General features: G+C 45.9%; 2 protein-coding genes across 2 annotated transcripts; both read left to right on the top strand.

The window, feature by feature from the left end:
• Positions 1 to 3,607: 3,607 nt before the first annotated feature.
• On the top strand, positions 3,608 to 7,509 carry LYZL6 (lysozyme like 6; the record flags this gene model as incomplete). The annotated part of the gene is made up of 4 exons (XM_080679690.1): positions 3,608 to 3,746; positions 4,673 to 4,831; positions 5,767 to 5,845; positions 7,440 to 7,509. 4 exons carry the CDS (start codon positions 3,608 to 3,610, stop codon positions 7,507 to 7,509), a joined length of 447 nt encoding a protein of 148 aa, XP_080535816.1.
• A 4,062-nt stretch (positions 7,510 to 11,571) lies between these two features.
• On the top strand, positions 11,572 to 17,733 carry LOC308254169 (intercellular adhesion molecule 1-like; the record flags this gene model as incomplete). Its single annotated transcript, XM_080680099.1, has 8 exons — positions 11,572 to 11,626; positions 12,795 to 13,061; positions 13,917 to 14,237; positions 14,493 to 14,771; positions 15,235 to 15,504; positions 16,142 to 16,384; positions 16,579 to 16,734; positions 17,291 to 17,733. The coding sequence occupies 8 exons, from the start codon at positions 11,572 to 11,574 to the stop codon at positions 17,731 to 17,733; spliced, it is 2,034 nt and encodes a 677-aa protein (XP_080536225.1).
• Between the last annotated feature and the right edge of the window lie 2,278 nt (positions 17,734 to 20,011).

Genomic DNA, 20,011 nt, shown 5'->3' with positions numbered 1-20,011 from the left:
TAAAAAATTTAAATATATGGCAGCACAGGGAACTCTCTTGGTGTTGAGGGACCAACTAGGTGGAATCAGAAACTAAAGAGACCTCATCCCAAATCCCATCTCTACTACTGTATAAAATGGAGATATTGTCTCCCTCCCCCACCCCACTCCCATACACTTACTGGGCATGGGCCGCTGCTGGCCTCTAGTGGCCACTGGATAAATTGCACAGTGAGTTGGCCTGAAAATGGGGATGTGTGAAAAGCTTTTCTCCACTTCTGAATCTACCTGATGCTGGAGTTCTCAAGCTTGACAGATCCATAACTCCCTCTTCCATAAACTGTTATCAACACTCTGATTTCATAAATTTGATATGTTAATGTCATTTTCATGGTTTTAGAAACCTGTTACTCCAGATTTTAATTTGCCTTTGACCCAATACTCAGGAGGGAAGAAGTATATGTGTGTGTGTGTGTGTGTGTGTGATTGTTTTTGTTTTGTTTTGTTTTGTTTTAGTTGTAGCCAGAGTATGGAGCCTATATAATTCCTCCTTTGGAAGGAGAAGCTGAGTATTATTTGTAGTCTATTTTATAAATGATTTGTAAAGTATTTGAAAGGGATCTATTCTGTGGGGTGAAGTTTAAGCCTGATGATAAAGACAAACATTCACAGTCTTATATGGTTTGAGTATGTCTAAGTGGTGTCTGTCCTTTCCTGGGACATAGGCTACCCATCAGATCTGCACCCGCACCTTTTTCAGCGCTGGTGTCTTTGGCCCAGCATAAGTTTCTAATCTTCGTCATCCGTATCCATCCTCTTTGTCTCATTGTTTCCCCGTGTCTTTCTGCTCTGCATTTGGAGAACTTCTCAAATGTGTGACTTCACCCTTGGTTGAGTTTTCTGCAGTGTGGAATCCGCTCCTCTGCCTTCAGTGCAGATTTCATCTCTGTCACTGATTTTGGTTCTTTGTGTTCTGCATTTCAGCAGGCTGTATCATTTGAGGTTTTTCTTGTATCTTTTTAAAAATATATATATTGTTGCCCTGACCAGTTTGGCTCAGTGGATAGAGCGTCAGCCTACGGACTGAAGGGTCCCAGGTTCGATTACGGTCAAGGGCATGTACCTTGGTTGTGGGCACATCCCCAGTAGGGGTTGTGCAGGAGGCAGCTGATCGACGTTTCTCTCTCATCGATATTTCTAACTCTCTATCCCTCACCCTTCCTCTCTGTAAAAAATCAATAAAATATATTTAAAAATAAAATAAAAATCTTAAAAAAATAAAAAAAATAAAAAATATATATTGTTTATTGATTTCAGAGAGGAAGGAAGAGGGAGAGAGATAGAAACATCAATGATGAGAGAGAAACATCAATCAGCTGTTTGATTGGCTTCCTCCTGCATGCCCCACACCGGGGATCAAGCCCACAACCTGGCAAGTGCCTTTGACTGGAATCGAACCCGGGACCCCTCAGTCTGCAGGTTGATGCTCTGTCCACTGAGCCAAACCAGCTAGGGCTTTTCTTGTATCTTATTGAAAATTTAGAACAGATATTTCCTCACATTTTCCATAGCAATTGATTCCTACTGTCTTTTCTACTATCACCTTTAGAACTGGTAAGAGGAGCTCCTACCTGGGCCCTGCACTTCCCAGTCCCCCTCATACAAAATAATTAAATATGTCAAGGACCACAGACACCTCTGTCACTCAGGGTCTGGCCCACAGCCCAGCACAGCATGACCCACTGAACACCCACTCTCTTGACTGGGAGGTGCTTCTTCACATCTTACCTAAATCTGTGGGGGCAAAAATGCAACTGCCTCTGCAGGTTTAAGGAAAGCTTAAGGGGGCCCATGCTAGGTACTACTTGAAAGTGCAAAGAGGTTTTGAGTAGAAAAGTACTTAAGAGAAAAGACAAATTAATGAATTTGTCAGAGCTTTCCTCTCAAATAGCAACAGAAGTGAGTGCAATGAAATAGCATTTTCTAGTAATGCTGAGTGTACAATATCTTCTTGTTCTTGTGTTCCTGTTAGTGGTTCTGGAAGTACCTGTGAATTAGTACAGTATTTGCCTCAGTCATAAGTGGAAGCTGAGGACATTTTTGCAATATTACATAAATCACATTACGCATCACTCTTAAATTTGTCTAAATTTAAGAGTTATGCACTTTAGACATAACATGATACTAATTATTTACAGTGGTAATTAGATGGACATTGAATGCTAGAATAATAAATTTTAATATTTTTGCATAAAAAGTTACTTAAGTTTTAAGTTAAAATTTTAATTAAATTTATAATTTACATTTAAAATTTAAAGTTACTTAAAATTGGATTAAGCTTTCAAAGACACAGTCAATTTGCATGGTTAAGACCAGAGTATTTCCGAGAGTGATGATGTCACAGAACTGGGGTTCCAGGAGGCAGGGGGTGGGGGATGGGGGTTGCCCAGCATTCCCACCTTCTTTAGAACAGGAAGAGCTGTGAGCTGGGTGGGGCTAGAGTATAGTTCATGAGGAAGGGGAGGCTCCTACCCAAACAGCTTTGTTCTACAGATTCTCACAGAGATTCCTGGGCCAGCTGGGACTGGAGTGAGAGAGGGGTAGGAGAGAGGTCAGCTTCAGAAGGGGAGGTAAGAATGCACCTGCCAGAACCACGGTCTTCCCCAAGGGAACCTCAAGAGCGGACTTCACTGCTTTCCAAGGCTCAGTGACACGTGACTCTGAAGGAACCTGCTCAGTCAGGGCAGGGTAGGGTTGCACGAGACATACTTATACTAAAAAACTATTCGTAGTTTGTCTGAAATTCTAGTGTAACTGGACATCCTGTGATTTTATTTGCTAAGTCTGGAAACTCTAGGGTGGGAGACAGAAACAAAAGAATGGTTGCAAGCTCAGGATGGCATGGAGTGAGTCTTAGAAGACAGAACAAAACATCTGTGAGGAGACAGGCCATCAGGGTAGCCACCTTGTTCAGGCAGAAACTGCTTCATGTCTGACTCATGGAGCTGGTGGAGAGAGAAACCAAGGCCTTAGCTCTCAGGAACATACACCTAGTGCAGTGGTCGGCAAACTGCGGCTCTGTTGACTGAGTTTGCCGACCAATGGGATAGGGGCTTAATCACAAGGAACAACAACAGCCTGTAATTATTGGAATCGAGAGTCTAGGTCAGTGGTCAGCAAAGTCATTAGTCAACAGAGCGGCAAACCGTGGCTCGAGAGCCGCATGTGGCTCGCGAGCCGCAGTTTGCCGACCACTGACCTAGTGTAAGGGGAAAGATACACACATACACACACGCACGCACACAAACACCACTAGTGTAAAAATAGCCCCGTTCTTTGTTTTCATGGCATTGGCTGTTTTGAAGAATATAAGCCAGTTATTTTCTAGACGTTCCCTCTGTTTGGCTTGTCTGATATTTCCTTGGGATTAGATATAGGTTATGCATCCCTCTTCAGAATAGTACATAATAATTAAGAAGAGACTGGAAACAGCCAGGAGGGGAGCAGTGAGTGAGCGAGGATGTTTGGCTTCTCTTTCCAGATTTCTCAGACTCTCAGACAAAACCAGCAGGAAGTCTGTGAGACCCTAAGAACTGCAGGCCCTCAGCTGACCTTCTCCCCTCCAAGGATGACAAGGGCATTATTCATCTCCTTGTTCAGCTGCCTTGCTGCCATAAACCAGGCCAGCCTCATCAACCGCTGTGACTTGGCCAAGCTGCTGCACCAGGAAGATTTGGATGGGTTTGAGGGCTACTCCGTGAGTGACTGTGAGTGCCATTTCTTCACCCGCACCCCCATTTCTCCTGTCTTCGTCGTCATCTACTTGGCCATCTTTCTTTCTCTCTCTTGTCTTTGAAAGCCAAGTTCAAAAAGCAGCCCTTTCCAAGACACCTTTCCCAACATTCCATATTCATTCAGCAATTATTTATCGAGTATTTATTATATACCAGGAACTATTTTAGGTGCTAGGGATATACTGTAAACAAAGCCACTTCTCTCACAGTGTTTACATTCTGGGGAAGAGACAAGCAATTAACAAACACAAAAATATATAAAGTACTTCCTGGTGTTGACAAGTGCTATGCAGAAGAATAAAGTAGGGGGCAGGTGATAGGTAACACTGTACTGGAAAGGGAAGTCAAGGAAGGCCTTTCTGAGGAGGTGACATTGAATGGTGCTGAATAAAGTAAAGGGCATGGTCACCCAAATGTCTAGGGGAAGAGCATTCCAGGCAGAGGGAATAGTCAATGCCAAGGCTTCATACTATTGCATGCCAGGGATATCTCCACTTTGCCCAGAATTTGTGCACACCTGTCCTACAACACTTTCATCTTTTAATTTATTTTGTGGTATTTGTAGGTCCATATCTTCCTTCTTGTACTATAGGCCATTTGAAAGCAGCATCTGTATTTGGCCCAACTAAATGTCCCTCGCTGGGCTTTGCACAGTTCCTGGCACACAGTAGGTGATTATTAAGTGCCGGAAGCATGGATGGAAAGATGAATTGTTAAACTGATGGGTGGGTTGATGGACCAAAGGATGGGAGGAGAAGCTTGGATGCGTTTCTAGCCCACTAGCCCCATCTAGCCTCTTAGCCCTTGTTCCTTTCTTTTGAGTCCTCATTTCCCTTTCTCCTTCATCTCCCTTCTCTCTCAGCTTGGCCTCTAGCATCCTCTTCTCTTTTTTCCCTAAGGGCTGTGCCTAGCTTTTGTGGAAAGCCATTTCAATATATCAAAAGTAAATGAATATGCAGATGGCAGCTCTGACTATGGCATCTTCCAGATCAATAGCCACTACTGGTGCAACGATTATCAGAGTCACTCGGAAAACACTTGCCATGTGGCATGTCAAGGTCTGGCCAGGGCCCCGGCTGGAGGGGGGGCGGGGAGGGGTGCGGGGCAGGGGAAGAGATGACCAAGTTCTACTCACAACACTTCTCTTTCCCCTCGCAGTCTGAAAGTGCCCCCCAGAGGGATGGCTCAAGGAATCAGGGGCTTCTTTTACTGAGTGGGTTTGACTAGTGGCCCTAATGCTCATCAGTTAGGAGATTCTTCTGTGTCCTCAAGCAGGGTCCAGAAAGGCTCTGCACAGCCTGCAGCAGCCAACATTTACTGAGAGCATGTTACGTACTAAGCACTTTACATGCATAGCTGATTGCATCCAACTTTCCATGCTGTGAAAACTGGTGTTCCCACTTTACAGAAGAGCAAACTGAGCTTATCGAATTAGTGGTGGCCGGACCTGTGATCCTGGAGGCTAACCAATAAATGTCCCTCTAAAGTTCAGAGTCTAAACCAGTAAGTGTCTTTGGCTAATGAGCTGACCAAAAGCCAAGGGCAAACTCCCCATTTCAGAGCTGATCCAGTGGACTCCACAGGTGCATGACTCTGCCCCTCACCTCATCTTTTTTATTCTGATTAATGTCCCTGGATATTTACCTAAAGAGTCCCCTCATTAGGCAGGACTTCACTGTGCTCTCTGTGCTGCCTGTTTTGGCATTTTCTTTCCCTAGAAACTCCCAAAGTTTGGGTGAACCACCATCTACTCAGACTAAAAACTATAATAGTAAACAGACCCAAATCTCAGTCTTCCTGTCCCCACCTTTGGCCACCCAGACCTCCAGCAGGCATTGTAGGGATGTCTAAATGGGCCTCTAGGAGGGAGGCCTTGCCTACTCTGGCAGTACTCAGCCCCCAGGAAACACATGCCTAGGCGGGGAGAGCAAGAGCCTGCCTCAGTCTTTGGGACTGTCTCTGCTCTCACAGGTGTTCTCTTTCTCCTTTTCAGAACTGCTGAGCCCCAATCTTCTTGCAACCATCAAGTGTGCAAAAAAGATTGTGTCCAGAGCAGGGGGGATGAAGAACTGGTGAGGAGGACACTGTAGGACTAAGTTAGCGGGCAGAGCCCCAAGAAGGGTGTGGTGACAGAGAAAGGGACCGTAGGCAAGGACCAGACCTTTTCTGCAGTCTAGACAAGTGTGGGATAGTGACAGGGCTTGGAACTCTGACTTGAAGGCCTGGGATCTAATTTTTTCTCTGATATTAAAGACAAGTCTTTTGGCTGCAGTAACAAAACAACTTGACTAGCTGAGGGAGAGTTGATCTAAGAAGACCCGGTGATTTGCTGAGCCCACAGAAGGGGTGCAGCTGGGCCTCAGGAACACAGTGGAAGTTGGGCTGGAAATTGGCAGGTTTCTGCTTCTCTTGGTGCATTTGCTTCACTACTCCCTCTGCAGACCAGCTTTCTCTGCTCCCGGTCTACAAGACAGACTACACTGCCTAAGTTTATGGTCTAACATCCTAAGCAACCACTGAGACTGGCTAAGCCCAGTCCCAGTCTAAATGCCTGGGGTAGAGAATCGGATTGACTCAGCTTCAACCCCATGTACCCACTTGGTTCAATCAGCTGTAGAGATGGGAACAATTAAAATAATGTAATCATGGCTGCCACAGGGTTTCTCTCTCCATAACTGGCAGCAACATCTATCTATATATATATATAAAAGTCTAAGCGACCATCGCATCCGAAACAACCGAACGGATGATCAAAGAGGCTGTGTGGGGCGACCAGTCTGGTAGGGGGGTTAGTGAGGGATGACCAAATGACTGAGCAGCAGGTTGCATGGGGCTACCAGGCCCACAGGGGGGGCACTTGGGGGCAACCAGACTGGAAGGGGGGACAGTGAGGAGCGACCAGGCTGGCAGAGGGGGGCAGTGAGGGGTGACCAGTCCGGTGGGGGGGCAGTTGGGAGTGACTATGCTGGCAGGGGGACAGTTGGGGGTGACCAGGCCAGTGGGGGGGCAGTTAGGGGCGATCAGGCAGGCAGGCAGGTGAGCAGTTAGGAGCCAGTGGTCCCGGATTGTGAGGGGGATGTCTGACTGCCGGTTTAGGCCCGATCAGTTGGGAGTGACTATGCCGGCAGTCGGATATCCCCCGAGGGGTCCTGGATTGGGGAGGGTGCAGGCTGGGCTGAGGGATGGGCCTCCCCCCCACCCCCCGGATGTTGGGATGGTTACTTAACTTTTCTGAGCTTTAAACTGGATATATATAATGTAAATGGCTGCCTCTGCAGGCACCTGTGGGGTTGGAAGGAGTTAAGTGCTTTGTATACTCTAAAAACGCCTTGCAAAACAAGGGGCATAATGACTGTTAGGGCTGAGCCTTTCTGGAGGGAGAGCCAATGGTTGAAGCTGGGATATTTATATATTAGTAACTCTCAGCCTGTAAAACAGTGTTCTCCCCCTTCAGAAGGAGATAAGGATTTTAAAATGTCAACGCATACTGACTGGGGGAGGTGGGGGAGTACAAATACCGTGGACAAGGGAAACTTAAAGGAAGAATTAGAAGGGCTACAGAAAGATAGATGAGAGAGCTAGGAGTGAAGTTGCTCTGCATGGAAGACTCACTAAGAACTGGGTCACGTGTGTGGGAAGCAAGAACCAGTCTTTTTCTCTCCACAGGGCAGAATGGTCGATACACTGTGCCAGCCGGCCACTCTCCTACTGGATAACAGGATGTCACATGGGATGAGGCAGGGTGCAGGCCTGCTGTGGAGTCATTCTAAAACTCCTCTCCTCCCAAGGGGATTCTTCCTCTTGCCTCCACTTCATGTTATTTTCTTCCCTTCCCATTTACAAATAAAACTGACCAGAGCCCCAGGAATAAATGGTTTTCTAGGGCTTACTCCTTGTTCCCATCCAGGCCCAGGCCCCTGGTTCCGGATTGTCATTTGTAAACCAAGAGGACCGCAATGAAGATGTTTCTGTATTTTGGGAATTATTAAAACATTCTTTGTGCAAAGAATGCGTTAATATATTCATTATTAATTCCATATATCTGAGAGTACCTAATATATAGTAGGAGTATGTTAGGTACTAGAAGAAGGAAGATGAAACCTAACCATTGTTCTTGAGGTGTTCATAATCTAGGTGGAGAAGCAGACACACAGGAATAATGGATGCACAAATGAATGGCTACACACATTCTTCTAGCCCCTTCTCCCAAAGCACCTCCACATTAATGGCACCTAGCACCATCTCTCTACTCCACCACTACTTTCTTCACCTTAGTATACCTGACTCTTAGCCCCACCCATTACCTACTTCTGAGCCTTTTCTTACTTCAAAAATAGTTGGCTGTGGAGGAAATACTGGGGTCCTGATACTGTTTCAAACCAGTAATTATAGATTTTATTATCCATTTCGTTATCCAGTGTATCCTCCATTCTCTCCTACTGATAAGATGACAGAGGTGGGATGATGAATCAAGTTTGTTGGTTGGCCAGATCCAAATTCTCATCACCACCTTTGGGACAAGGGGTGGTATTCTAGCAAATGTTCAACAACTAGTACTCAAAAAAAAACTCACAAAAACAAATCCTAATTTGTAGCCTTTGACAATTTTAGTGATGTAAATACTTCCCCACCATGACTGTTTTCAAGCTACCAACCTGATATCACTAAATGCAAAGTTGGGAAGAGATGGGCTACCCATACAAGCTAGCCGAGGGTACCACGGGATATTTAACTCAACGTCAGGTAGCGATACGTGCTATAAAGAAAAAGCCCAGTACTTTTAGAGAGAGTAGTCAGGAAACACCTTTCTGAGGTAAAAAGACTACCATTTATTGCACACCTGTGGGTGGAAGCTACACTCACCTCCTCCTAGCGCCAAAGGGATTTACGACTTATATAGATCAACCAATCCGAACAGCCAACTGAAGCCTAGCTGAACAGAAGTATTAACAACGATTTACAGAAGAAGCCGCATAGGAACTGAATAATATTGAATGTAAACTGTAATTGAAAAAAAGTTTAAATGGTCCTATGTATATATAAACTAAATGTCATTCTTTTTGACAGATGAGAAACCAGGGAAAATGTTCTGAGAACCAACCTGGGAAGACGTTTGACATGGAAACTTAGGAAAGGGGTACAGGGTGGAGAGACGAAACAGAGGTGGATTTACTGTCTCCCTCCCACTCTCATTGCTCCCTCGCGGTTGGGGGAAGCAAGAACACGGGCACGTTTGGTAGGAAATGAGAAAAGTCTAGTTCGCTCAAGCCTGTGACTTGTATGTGAAGGTGGCACACTAAAGTGACTTTTCGGATACCGGCAGAGAGTCTTGCCAAATCCATCTCTCGGCACACCTAGAACGGGCCGGGAGAGGTCCGGGGTACGATCTTGAGCCCGTGAGGAACCGAGGTCCAACACCAAACAAGCTCCGCGGCCCAAGGTGGGAAGGCAGCTGCGCGCGCAGCCCACTCCCGCGCCAAACGGCTTGCTTCTTCAGGCCGTACCATGAGATGAACAGGCACGGGGGAAGACAATCCCTTGTTTTACTGATAGTTCCATTATTTTCTGCAACAATCCCTTTCCGTTTGTTTTAATTTTTATTTAGTTGCGATTAACAAATAGGGTTTCTCTGCCAAGCAGGACACAAGCAGAATCCTGACCTACCTACCTTGATCTTCCCCGCGCACCCCTCCTCTCGTTTTAGCTTCCTGCTCGCCTCACTTGTTTCAGCCAACCCTTGCTAAGCTTCTGCGTTACATCACGAGTTTCTAGGCAGATCAGGAGCGTCCTCGCGCGCCCCCGCCTGGTGGTGCCTCCTCGAGCGACCAAACGGTCGTAGCGCGTGGCGGTACCCGAGAGCGCCGCAGACGAGGCGTGCGAGACGGGCGAGTTGACCGAGCGACCCGAGGAGCGGCGGGAGCAGCGAGGAGCGGCCCTCAGTGAGGATTTAGGCTTGGTTTTGTTTGCTAGGGTTTATGCCGGTGTCTCCTGGTGGATCTATAGCGATCTGGCCTCACCGCCAGCCTCCTCACACTTTAGTGGGCTGGAAACCCTAAGGAGCACTTGTCTTTTTTTCCCCCACGTATTTTTTTAATGTTTTAAATACCATTCCCTTTAAAAGCCTTTACGGTCTGCGGGGCTAAGAGCGTGAGAGCCACCCTAGAGAGGAAACCCCTTCGGAGCAAGAGCTGGCCTTCTGCTCTATGTAGCCAAATGGTGGGCGCAGGTCCTCCCCCAAGTATTTGTAAATATCCTGACTGACTGACTGGTTGGTTCATTCATAGTTGTTTAACTAGATCCACCGGCCCTGCCCTCAGAGGCCTGCAGTCCAGGGAGCTCTTAGATGAACCTCTATTCAGAATTGTTCATAGAATATAGAGAAACAGTGAAGTACTCAGAACATTGCCTGGGTTTGAATTCTGGTTTATCCTCTTAATTAGTTGTGTGATTTGGAATAAGTTATTTTACTTCTCTTAACCTCCGTCTCACCTGTAAAAGTGGGGGCGATTAAAGTAAAGCACTCAGTCCAGTGTCTGGAGCACATATGTGTTTTCTAAATGTTAGCAATTATTAGACAAGATGTGACTGAGAACGTGTCTGCAGGTCAGCAGTGAATGCCTAGCTTGGAGTAGGTGTTATGAAGAGAGCACTTTATGTCAAGGAATTAAAAAGTTCATTGGGATTCTAATAGTGCCAATAATAAAAAATAAAAATAAAAACGTTAATTGGCATTCTACAATGTATGAGTTAATGTGACTGACATTAAAAGAATTATACAGCTAAATAATGTTATGTGTGCCCTTGAAACAGTGGGAAGGCCATTTTCCTGTGCCCTTCAATGTGAACAATTGATATTTTCTAAATCTTATGTAAGATGTGGAAAATACTTAAAACACTGCTATTTTGATTGATCTGTAACATACACTTTTAAGTAAAACCAATATGCAAGCACAACGTCTAACCCCCATTTCCAATGAAAACCATACTCCCTAAACATCTTCTGTCTAGTCTAGAATGTTAAATATCCATAGCTTTAAGGACTCATGCTTTGCATAAAGTGAGGCACAGATAATATGAATAAGGGAGGGATTGTGAAATTGGACAGGGTCAGTCAAGAAACCTTTCTCAGAAGAAATTAGCTTGAATGAGGTTTTGAAAGAAAAAGCTTAGTATGGTTTGGTGGAGAAGAGAGAAGCGGACACTTTACATTTAACTCAGCCCAAGTAGTAATCCATTGGTGAACATGGAAGCAGATCAGGAAAAGACGGAATATCTTGAGGGATGTTTCATAGAGATCATGAAGAAAGAGGCCTGCTGAGACGTTTCTCCCTTGCAGCAGAGGCTGGGACTCTAGGGACCATTTTCTAGATTCAGGGTTACTGTCTGCAGGACAGTGCTAGATAAACACCATCAAATTTTATCCCTCTAAACCTTGTTTTTCATGTTTCCATGCTAACAGCCTTCTTCTACTGACTCAAATAGAAGCAAACGTGTAAACAGACAAGTGCGATACAAGCTTATACAGGACTTTCACTTAATCTAATATTCCCTATTATTTTCCTGTGTTTTTTGGCTATATGCATAAAGCAACCCAAAATACAAGCAAAATGTTCTTTTAATATCACCCACACCACTGATACTCTTGCTGCAGTTTTTCCAAACTATGTAAGGTTTCAGGAAAGGAGCTGGCTTTAAAAAATACCAAAGAAATAATTTTCTGTATCTTTTTTTTTTTTTTGGTCACTTTCTCCAGCATTGCTCTTTTCGTTCTCTCCAGCTGTTGGCCTTTCTCATAAGGATGGAAATGCTACTGTTTGGTGTCTGGGCCCTGCTGGCTTTGATCTCTTCCCCAGGTGAGGCTATTTGGAAAAGTTTCTTTAGCCAGTATGTGTCAGGATACAGGTGGCTGGTCAATGAGGAAAAGGATAGGAAGTCCTGAACAGGGCAACACTCGTACTAATGCCCCCTGGACTCTTGGGAGAAATTCCTACTCCTTGGTGCCTCTGGCTGTATTGGGATAAGCCAGCTCTGTCCTACTTTTCTGCTCTTAAAAATATGTTTACTTCTTTGTTGCCACCCTTTGTGTCATGAAGAGCCACAATAGGACTTGGATAGGATAGGACCCATAGCTCAGTTATGAGGAGTGAGTTCTCTGAATGATTAGAAAGGAACTGAGCCTTAGTGGGTAACATTGCCATGAGAGTGCCAATTCCCAGAGGGGACTGGTGTTTGGGAGATGAAATAGGTGGGCTTGGAGTAGCTAAAGGGGACTGTGGGAAAGCTTTCATCAGGCATCTAAAATTTACCTGAGCGAGATCTATCTCATTGCACCTGAGATTTCCCTAACAGACTAACTAACCTCTTACACATTCAAAAACATCTGTTGCTTTAGCACCAGAGCAAAATGGAACAGTCTCACTTTGAGAAGAGGTGAAAAGTTCCATGGAAAATGAGTGGCCCTGGGAGTCACATTTAGAAACTAGTGGTTCTCATAATTCAGTGTGCATAAGGGTCACCAGGAGTGCTTATTTTGTTCACCTGCATTTTTCCAGGTCCCACCTTTACGCGTTTTTAACCATTCAGTCTGAGGTGGAGCTAGAATTTGTAGTTTTATAAGCATTCCAGGTGATTCTGGTGATGGTCATTTTTAGGTCATATGGTTTGAGAGAAACACTTCTTTGAGATATAACAAAGCTCTTTTTTAGGGGTCTAATAACCCCAGCAGCCAGTTGGGTCCTCAGCAGCCAATCCTGAGAGCTTCAAAGATTTCTGGAAATTTAGGAAGAGAATGGCTTCCTGGGCATAATTTTTTAGCAACTCCATAATTTCCACAGTGACACTAATGGGGAAATCAGATCCTAAGAAAGATGATGAGTGGAGGGAATGATGGTGGAATCAGAGTCCTAACTTGTTCATTAAGGGTCTTTTTGTCTGGTCCCCGTACTTTTTCATTCAGGGTAGGTTTCCTATTTTTTTGTGGTCTTCACCAAAGTCTTTGGCATATATGATTGATCATTTCAGGGGCCACAGAAGGGCTATTTGAGGTCTCTGTTTGGCCAGATCAGGCCCTGGTAAAGTCTGGAGAATCCCTAGTGGTCAACTGCAGCACTAACTGTCCAGACCCAGGACCCAGCGGAATTGAGACCTTCTTGAAGAAAACCCAGGTGGGCAGAGGGCCTCAGTGGAAGGAGTTTCTCCTGGAGGATGTCACCAAGAATTCAATTCTGCAGTGCTTCTTCTCTTGCGCAGGGATCCAAAAGGACAGAAGCCTGGGCATCACCGTGTATCGTGAGTGGGGCTGAGGACTGGGCAGGAAGAGGAGAATAGGGAAACGTGACTGCTTTCTTTAGGGAAATATTAGACAGAAATTTCTTTTAGGGGAGAGAGTTAGGGTTCTTAATAAAGATTTCCATCATACTGTAGGAATTGTAGAGCCAATTACTTCTATTTACCTTTGGTGTAGGCTTTTAAATTAGAAGCATACCATAGAGTGCATCCACACATCTGTGCTGGAGAATACATTCAAATACAGGGGGAATATGCTAATAATGCTCACTTATAAATGATCAAAAAAGTGTAAAATGAGTGCTGAATTATTTGCCACAAATCCTTCGAGTAAATCGGGATTGGAGATGGACTGCCTCTGTGGGCTGGGTTGGAGAAGTGTTCATGGGAGAGGAGACTCTTGAGCTTCACTCTTGCAGACTGGTTAGGATTGGAAGTGATGGAGGTGGTGAGAAGGGTCTTTCAGGTGGGCAGATCGTATTGGCAAAGATGTGGCTTTAAGAATAAATGTGATCACTGTGGGGTAAGAGCATGGTTAACTTGGGTGTAGTTTTTGTGTGATGCTAAGGAGCTACTCAGAAGCTGCTCACACCTCTGAAGCACTCTGGTAAGAGATAAAAGCTCTCCGAATGGCAGCATCCATCAAAGCAAGGCACCCTCTGTATCCCAGTTCTTGGTTATGGCTGTAGCCACCTTTCATGGGCAGAAGAGCCAAAGGCTAACGTGTCCCGTCTGACACTGTTGATCAGATGGTTTAATGGTAGCAGTCACCTTCTATCAAGGCTGCCTGTCCTATACCATTTCTTTCTGGAGAGGTGAGTAGCTTTCTCTCATCAAACCTGCATTTTTGTCTTAAAGAGCCACCGGAGCAGGTGATCCTGGAGTTGCTGCCTGTGTGGGTGGCCTTGGACGAAGTCTTTACAGTGAAGTGCCATGTGCTCAGGGTAGCACCCCTGGAGAACCTCACCCTTACCCTTCTCCAGGGTAACCATGAACTACATAGAAAGACCTTTATGAGTTTGGCTGTGGCCTCCCAGAGAGCGGAGGTCACCATCATTGCCAAAGCACAAAGGGAGGATCACAGGTGCAATTTCTCCTGCCATGCGGAATTGGACCTGAGGTCACATGGTGGTGGGCTCTTTCACTCCAGCTCAGCCAGCAAGCTGCTCCAGACTTTTGGTGAGTTGGAGCTCAGGGGTGGAAGGAATCCTGAGGCTCATTGTCCTCATCTTACTTTGGCCTTTGGGACTAAGTTCCCAGAGGGTTTAGGATGAGGGTGTGAGGGTAACTGAGCTTCACCTCATCTTGGGCTTTAAACTCACCATGGGGGACAGAGAGCTTGTTGCCCTCCTTCCTTCCTACATCGTGGGGTCCTATGTGATATGATTTACCATGGGTTTCCTCCTTTCTTTCCTTTTCCTCATTTCTTGGCAGAATTTTCTCAGCATCCCCAAATCTGGGTCTCCCCAATTATGGAGGTTGAGACAGCAGAGACTGTGAGCTGTGGGATGGCTAGAGTGTTCCCAGCCAAAGAGTTAATGTTCCAGATATTCTTGGGAGACCAGGAGCTGAGCCCCTTCCTCTCCTGGGAGGGAGACACTGCATGGGCCAATGCCACTGTTCGGGCCATGGAGACTGGTGATCAGGAGCTGTCCTGCCTTGTATCTCTGGGTCCGATGGAACAGAAAACCAGAGAGCTAGTGCATGTCTATAGTAAGTTACCAGCTTCTTCCCTTCCCAGTAAGGGTTCTCTGCCCCTGAAAACGTCTGCATTAAAGCCTTGGGGATTTTCTGATCAGTGCAGGCAGATTGGAAACATGCATCGAGACAGGAGCTTTTTCCAGCCTTCATCCTGTTTGCTTATAGGCCATTCTACTCAAATGCTTGAACTCTTTTCTAGGAACAATCATTTGAGGTGAGGAGGAAATCTGTAGGATGAAAAGATATCTTGCTATCCTTGCCAAGGGATGTGCCCAAATGTGGGCACGCCACATATGTTGTAGGAAAAGCTCTCAAATTCCCAAAGCACCTTGTTGCTCCTGCCATTCAGCACAGAGCAGTAACAGTCTCCACAGTCTTCCCCTTGTCTGTCTACCCGAGGGACGCCAGCAGCAGCAAGAGTGCCCAAGTGGCTGCCAGTTTGGAGAAAGATGTGTGGTTGTCTTTTTCCTTATAGGCTTCCCTCCACCCATCCTGGAGATAGAAGAATTATACCCACTGGCAGGGACAGATATTAACGTGACCTGTGCAGGGCATATGTTAACATCACCCAGCCCTACTCTTCGACTACAGGGAGCCCCAGACCTCCCTGCCCCTGGGGAGCCTGCCTGGCTTTTACTTACCACCAGGGAGGAGGATGATGGCCGAAATTTCTCCTGTGAGGCCTCTTTGGAGGTTCAGGGTCAACGGTTGATCAAAACCACCACAGCCCAGCTCCATGTCTTATGTGAGTACTGGCCCTATCTTCCTTTTCAAAGCAAGGAATATTACTGTCCCGTTTCCAGAGATCTTGGCCAGCAGCTTCATTATTAGAGTTCCCACATTTTTTTTTTCTCATTAAAAAATCAAAAGAATAAATTAGGTTAAAGCTCTCCATGCTGACCTTACATCCAGCAAAGTGAGTGGGGAGAAACGTGAGGGAACTGGGAACAGAAGAGAGAACGCAGTTATAGTAATCAAGTGGGGGGCCAATGACTGAGAACCCAGGAAGTAATAGTTAAGAGTTTATGCTGAGAAAGGAAATTTCCACCTAAAAATCTGTGCTTTGAAAAACAGAAAATGCTCATCTCTGGTTCACCACTACCCACGTTCTCACTCATTGAGAAGCAGGGGCCCCAGAGCCACCATTAATGAAGCAGTCAGATCATTTAGTCATAGTCCGTGAAAATGCCTGGTGCTGCACCTCAGACTCCTTGCCGGTAGGGACGGAAGGAAAGGAGAGAGGCTCAAAGCAGGGAGCTGACGGTCTTCCCCTTGGGTGAAGGGGACACAGCATTTGGATTAGAGGGAGAGGTAAGCATGACCAGTGAGGAGGGAAGGTGCACACTGAACTCTGTTCCTTCCGGGACTCTTTTTTCCCCCAGACAAGCCACGGTTAGAGGAATCTGGTTGCCCTGGCAACCAAACATGGATGGAAGGCATGGAACAGAAGCTTGCCTGTGTCCCAAAGGGAAACCCAACTCCATCGTTGGTATGTACCTGGAATGGAGTGATCTTCGACCTTCAAATGCCACAGAAGGCAACCCAGAACCACACTGGAACCTACTGCTGCACGGCCACTAACCAGCTGGGCTCTGTCAGCAAAGACATTGCTCTCACTGTTCAAGGTGACTGTGGCTCCCCTGCTGCTAGGCCCAGGATGGGAGTCCCCTGGGGGGTGGGAGTCTTATCCAAACATGGAAAGAAGAAAGATTTCAGTGGGCTGGGGAGGATGAGACCGAGAACTGGGCTTGGTGGGCTGGGGCAGGGTGATCCTCCTTGCCCTTGAACCTTCCCAATTCTGTCTTCTGTGCTTGGGCAGAACTGAATGAAGACATCATCTCCATCGTCATCATTCTTATTGCTGCCCTTGGAATAGGCATATTCAGCATTGCACTGTATTTTAACTATCTGCCCTGCAAGATAGAGAGGAGGAAATTGCCCTATAGGCAGAAAGAGAAGAACCAAGAGGAGGAAAGCCAGTTTGCTGTTCAAGCAGAGACATGCAACGCACATGACATGACTGTTTAATAGAACAGCTGTTTGGTTGAAGGTGACCTCTGTCACTGGGTTTTCTAAGGGAGGAAAGGGGGTAGAGGAGAAGGGACGAGACATCCTCTATTTTAGGCTGTCCCTTAAAGCCTGCTGTGGGCCCCATGTCCCTTGTATCCGATCCATTCACAAGCTGCACTCTCCAACTTCACTATAGTCACTAGGAATTTCAGTCTGTGTTCAGCTAGAGAGGACCCTCAATCCTTGCTGTATGCCTCACCAGTCCCCCAGATTAAAGAAGAAGATCCTGTCTGTGTCTCACCCTTCCATTACCACTGCCCTTTGCTCCCAAATATCAGACTGAAGAGAGAGAAATGTCTCAGAAATGCACCTCATTTCTCATGGTTTCCTCATAACTAAGTGGGGACCAACAGGCCACCACCCAGCCTCCCCGGCTCTCAACCAGCCGGAAGGCCAGTAAGTTCGAAACCACCTCTCTCCCCTGGGGCCTCCGCGGGAACGTTCGTCCTGGTGGCCCGCAGGAAGTGCCCTGACCCAGCGTGCCCTGCAGACGGGAAACCGGGAGGAGAGGACGGACTCGGACCCCAGAGGCTTCCCGCCCCCTCGCAGCCAGTGCCCGAGCAGGAACCCATGGTCCCTGCGGGGAGACGAAGGCCATGGCGGCCGCCCTCGGCAGGGACTTACCGGACAGGGCGTGGCCAAGGCGGACCACGGGACCCCTGAAATCTGCCAGGAGCCCGAGGAGAAAGCAGCGGCAGTCGCTGCGGGCGCATTCGATTTCCGCGCCCCCAACGGCGCCGATAGCAACGTCGGTCGCGTCCCCGCGCCCACCGCGCTTAAAGGAGAAGCGGCGCCTTGGCTGCAGGGCAGGCTCCACCGTCTCCGCTCCAACCTTTTGCCAGGCAAGGCTGCCTACGGATTGCGCCGCCCAAGGCCTCTGTCCGCCGTCGCTAATCCTCTCTGAGAATTTTCAAAAGTTACCATTTTATTTATTTAAAAAGTACATCTTTATTGATTTCAGAGAGGAAGGGAGAGGGAGAGATAAAAACAGCAATGGTGTCCTAGCTGGTTTGGCTCCGTGGATAGAGCGTTGGCTCGCTGACTGGAGGGTCCCGGGTTCGTTTCCCGTCAAAGGCACTTACCTGGGCAGTTGGGGTGCATGAGGGAGGCAACCAGTCAATCTGTCTCTCTCACATCAAGGCCCCCTCCTTCCCTTCCACTCTCTTTGAAAAGCAATAGAAAAAACAACACCCCGCCACATGGCTGAGCATCGACCTATGAACCAGGAGGTCACGATTGGATTCCCTGTCAGGGCACATGCGGGCTTGCAGGCTGCATCCCCAGTGTGGGGCTTGCAGGAGGCAGCCGGTCAATGATTCTCGATCATCATTGATGTTTCTATCTCTCTCTCCCTCTCCCTTTCTGAATCAATAAAAATATATTTAGAAAAAAAAAACATTAAAAAAACCCCACACATCCACAGGTGAGGATTAACGAAACAAACAAAAAACAATCAAAACAACAGACTCTTGCCGGGATCCCTCACCAGACCAATCCAATCAGAATCGCAGGGAGTGGAGGCTACCACCAAAGTTGTTTAGAAAACATCCCCGGCGTTTATAACTTGCAGTGGAGGTTGCCATTCTCTGCCAAACTGAAGAGCTGAACGGCAGAATAACATTGTTTTTTTATCAAAGAGTCTAGGGTAGATGGCCTGTAAGGTCTTTTTAAATTCTAAAATTTTTACAAAATCAATTAGCATCTTTAAAATTCTCAGCCATCAGGGGTAGAGTTGATTCAGCTGTACCCGGAAGGAATTGAGCAGATACTCCTTGGAGGGTGGGGCCCCTGCAGTTGATTGCTATCATGACATAGAATCATCTTACTAGCAGTGTTCCTCTCCTGCCACATTCATTCATTAAATACAGTAAAACCTCAATATAACGAACTAATTCAGGACAGGGGGTGTCTGTTAAAGCCAAAAGTCCGTTATATAATAAAGAAGGTTGTCCTGACAAGTTAGTTTACCTGCTTTTACTTATTCAGACACCTTTATGTAATTAAAATGAAAAGTTTAAGTTAGCAGAAAAGTCTATATGTATTACTATAATTTTAAATTTATGCTAAATAGTTCTAGTGGGGTGTGCAGGAGACAGCCAATCAATAATTCTCTCTCCGTCTCTCTTCTTCTCTGAAATCAGTAATAATGTATTTTTAAATGTTTAAATTCTGATTTAAAAAATAAATAAGTAAATAAGTCTAGTAAATGTGTGCATATTCACCAGTCACCTTGAGTAAACAAATGCACACGGCTGAGGTGGGGCCTAGCGCTTCTCAGAACACCTGCCAGCACCAGTTAAAACTGCAGCAGAAAGTCACGCCAAGTGACAACAGAACCAAGAACCACGCGAGATGCAGTGTGATCACGTGCTAATCATTCGTCAAACATTGCTTATGAGTGACTTGGATTTCAGTATGTAGACTATGGTTGTAGTTCTGTAAAACATTTATTTCTGTTGGCGAAATTACTACAGTGTTTTTTCCCCACATATGGTCTATCCACTAAAATTTGTTAAAAATAAGTGACTTAATAACAAAAAAATAACCTGTTAATTAAAGTTTAAGCAAATCTTGGTTAAAAGCATTTTATAATGAACAGGGTGTTAATCTTCACATAAGACATACAGACTGGAAATTTTGTCCGTTAAATTCGAAGTCTGTTAAATCAAGATCCATGAAATTCAGGGTTTATTGTACTTCTTAAGATGGCTCACATTTTCTTTTAAAACACTTATTCAAGGTGAGACATAATTTTATATTTGTGCTAATGACATCAACTTCTAAAGACCATGAGGTTTCCAATAATTCTAAGGCCAAATGAGGGTCCTTGCAAAGATATGGATTTCAGCTCAATACTTCCCTGAAAGCAGAGAGATTTCGTGGAATGAGTTGCCTCGTGAGCTAGTGCTTCCCTTGACGCCAGTGCCTCACAAGTCAACACCACCTGCAAGGGGTGCTGTAGAGTAAGATCCCTAAATTAGAAGGAATTGGGATGACCGAAGAGGCCCTTCTAACTCCAAAATGCCCTGATTTAAAGTCAGACAATAAAAGAATAATCTAAGGCAGATGAATGGTTTCTGAGCAATAAAATGAAGCTGAATTATTCCAACTTTCAACCTCTCCCCAAAGATTTATGTTACTAAATATAAAATATCGAAAGTGAATACCGGTGAGTCCTATTC

Source organism: Plecotus auritus, assembly GCF_963455305.1.
Source record: "Plecotus auritus genome assembly, chromosome: 7".
NCBI classification, from domain to species: domain Eukaryota; kingdom Metazoa; phylum Chordata; class Mammalia; order Chiroptera; family Vespertilionidae; genus Plecotus; species Plecotus auritus.
The sequence above is the reverse complement of the archived record's forward strand: the minus strand, read 5'-3'. Positions and strand labels throughout refer to the sequence as shown.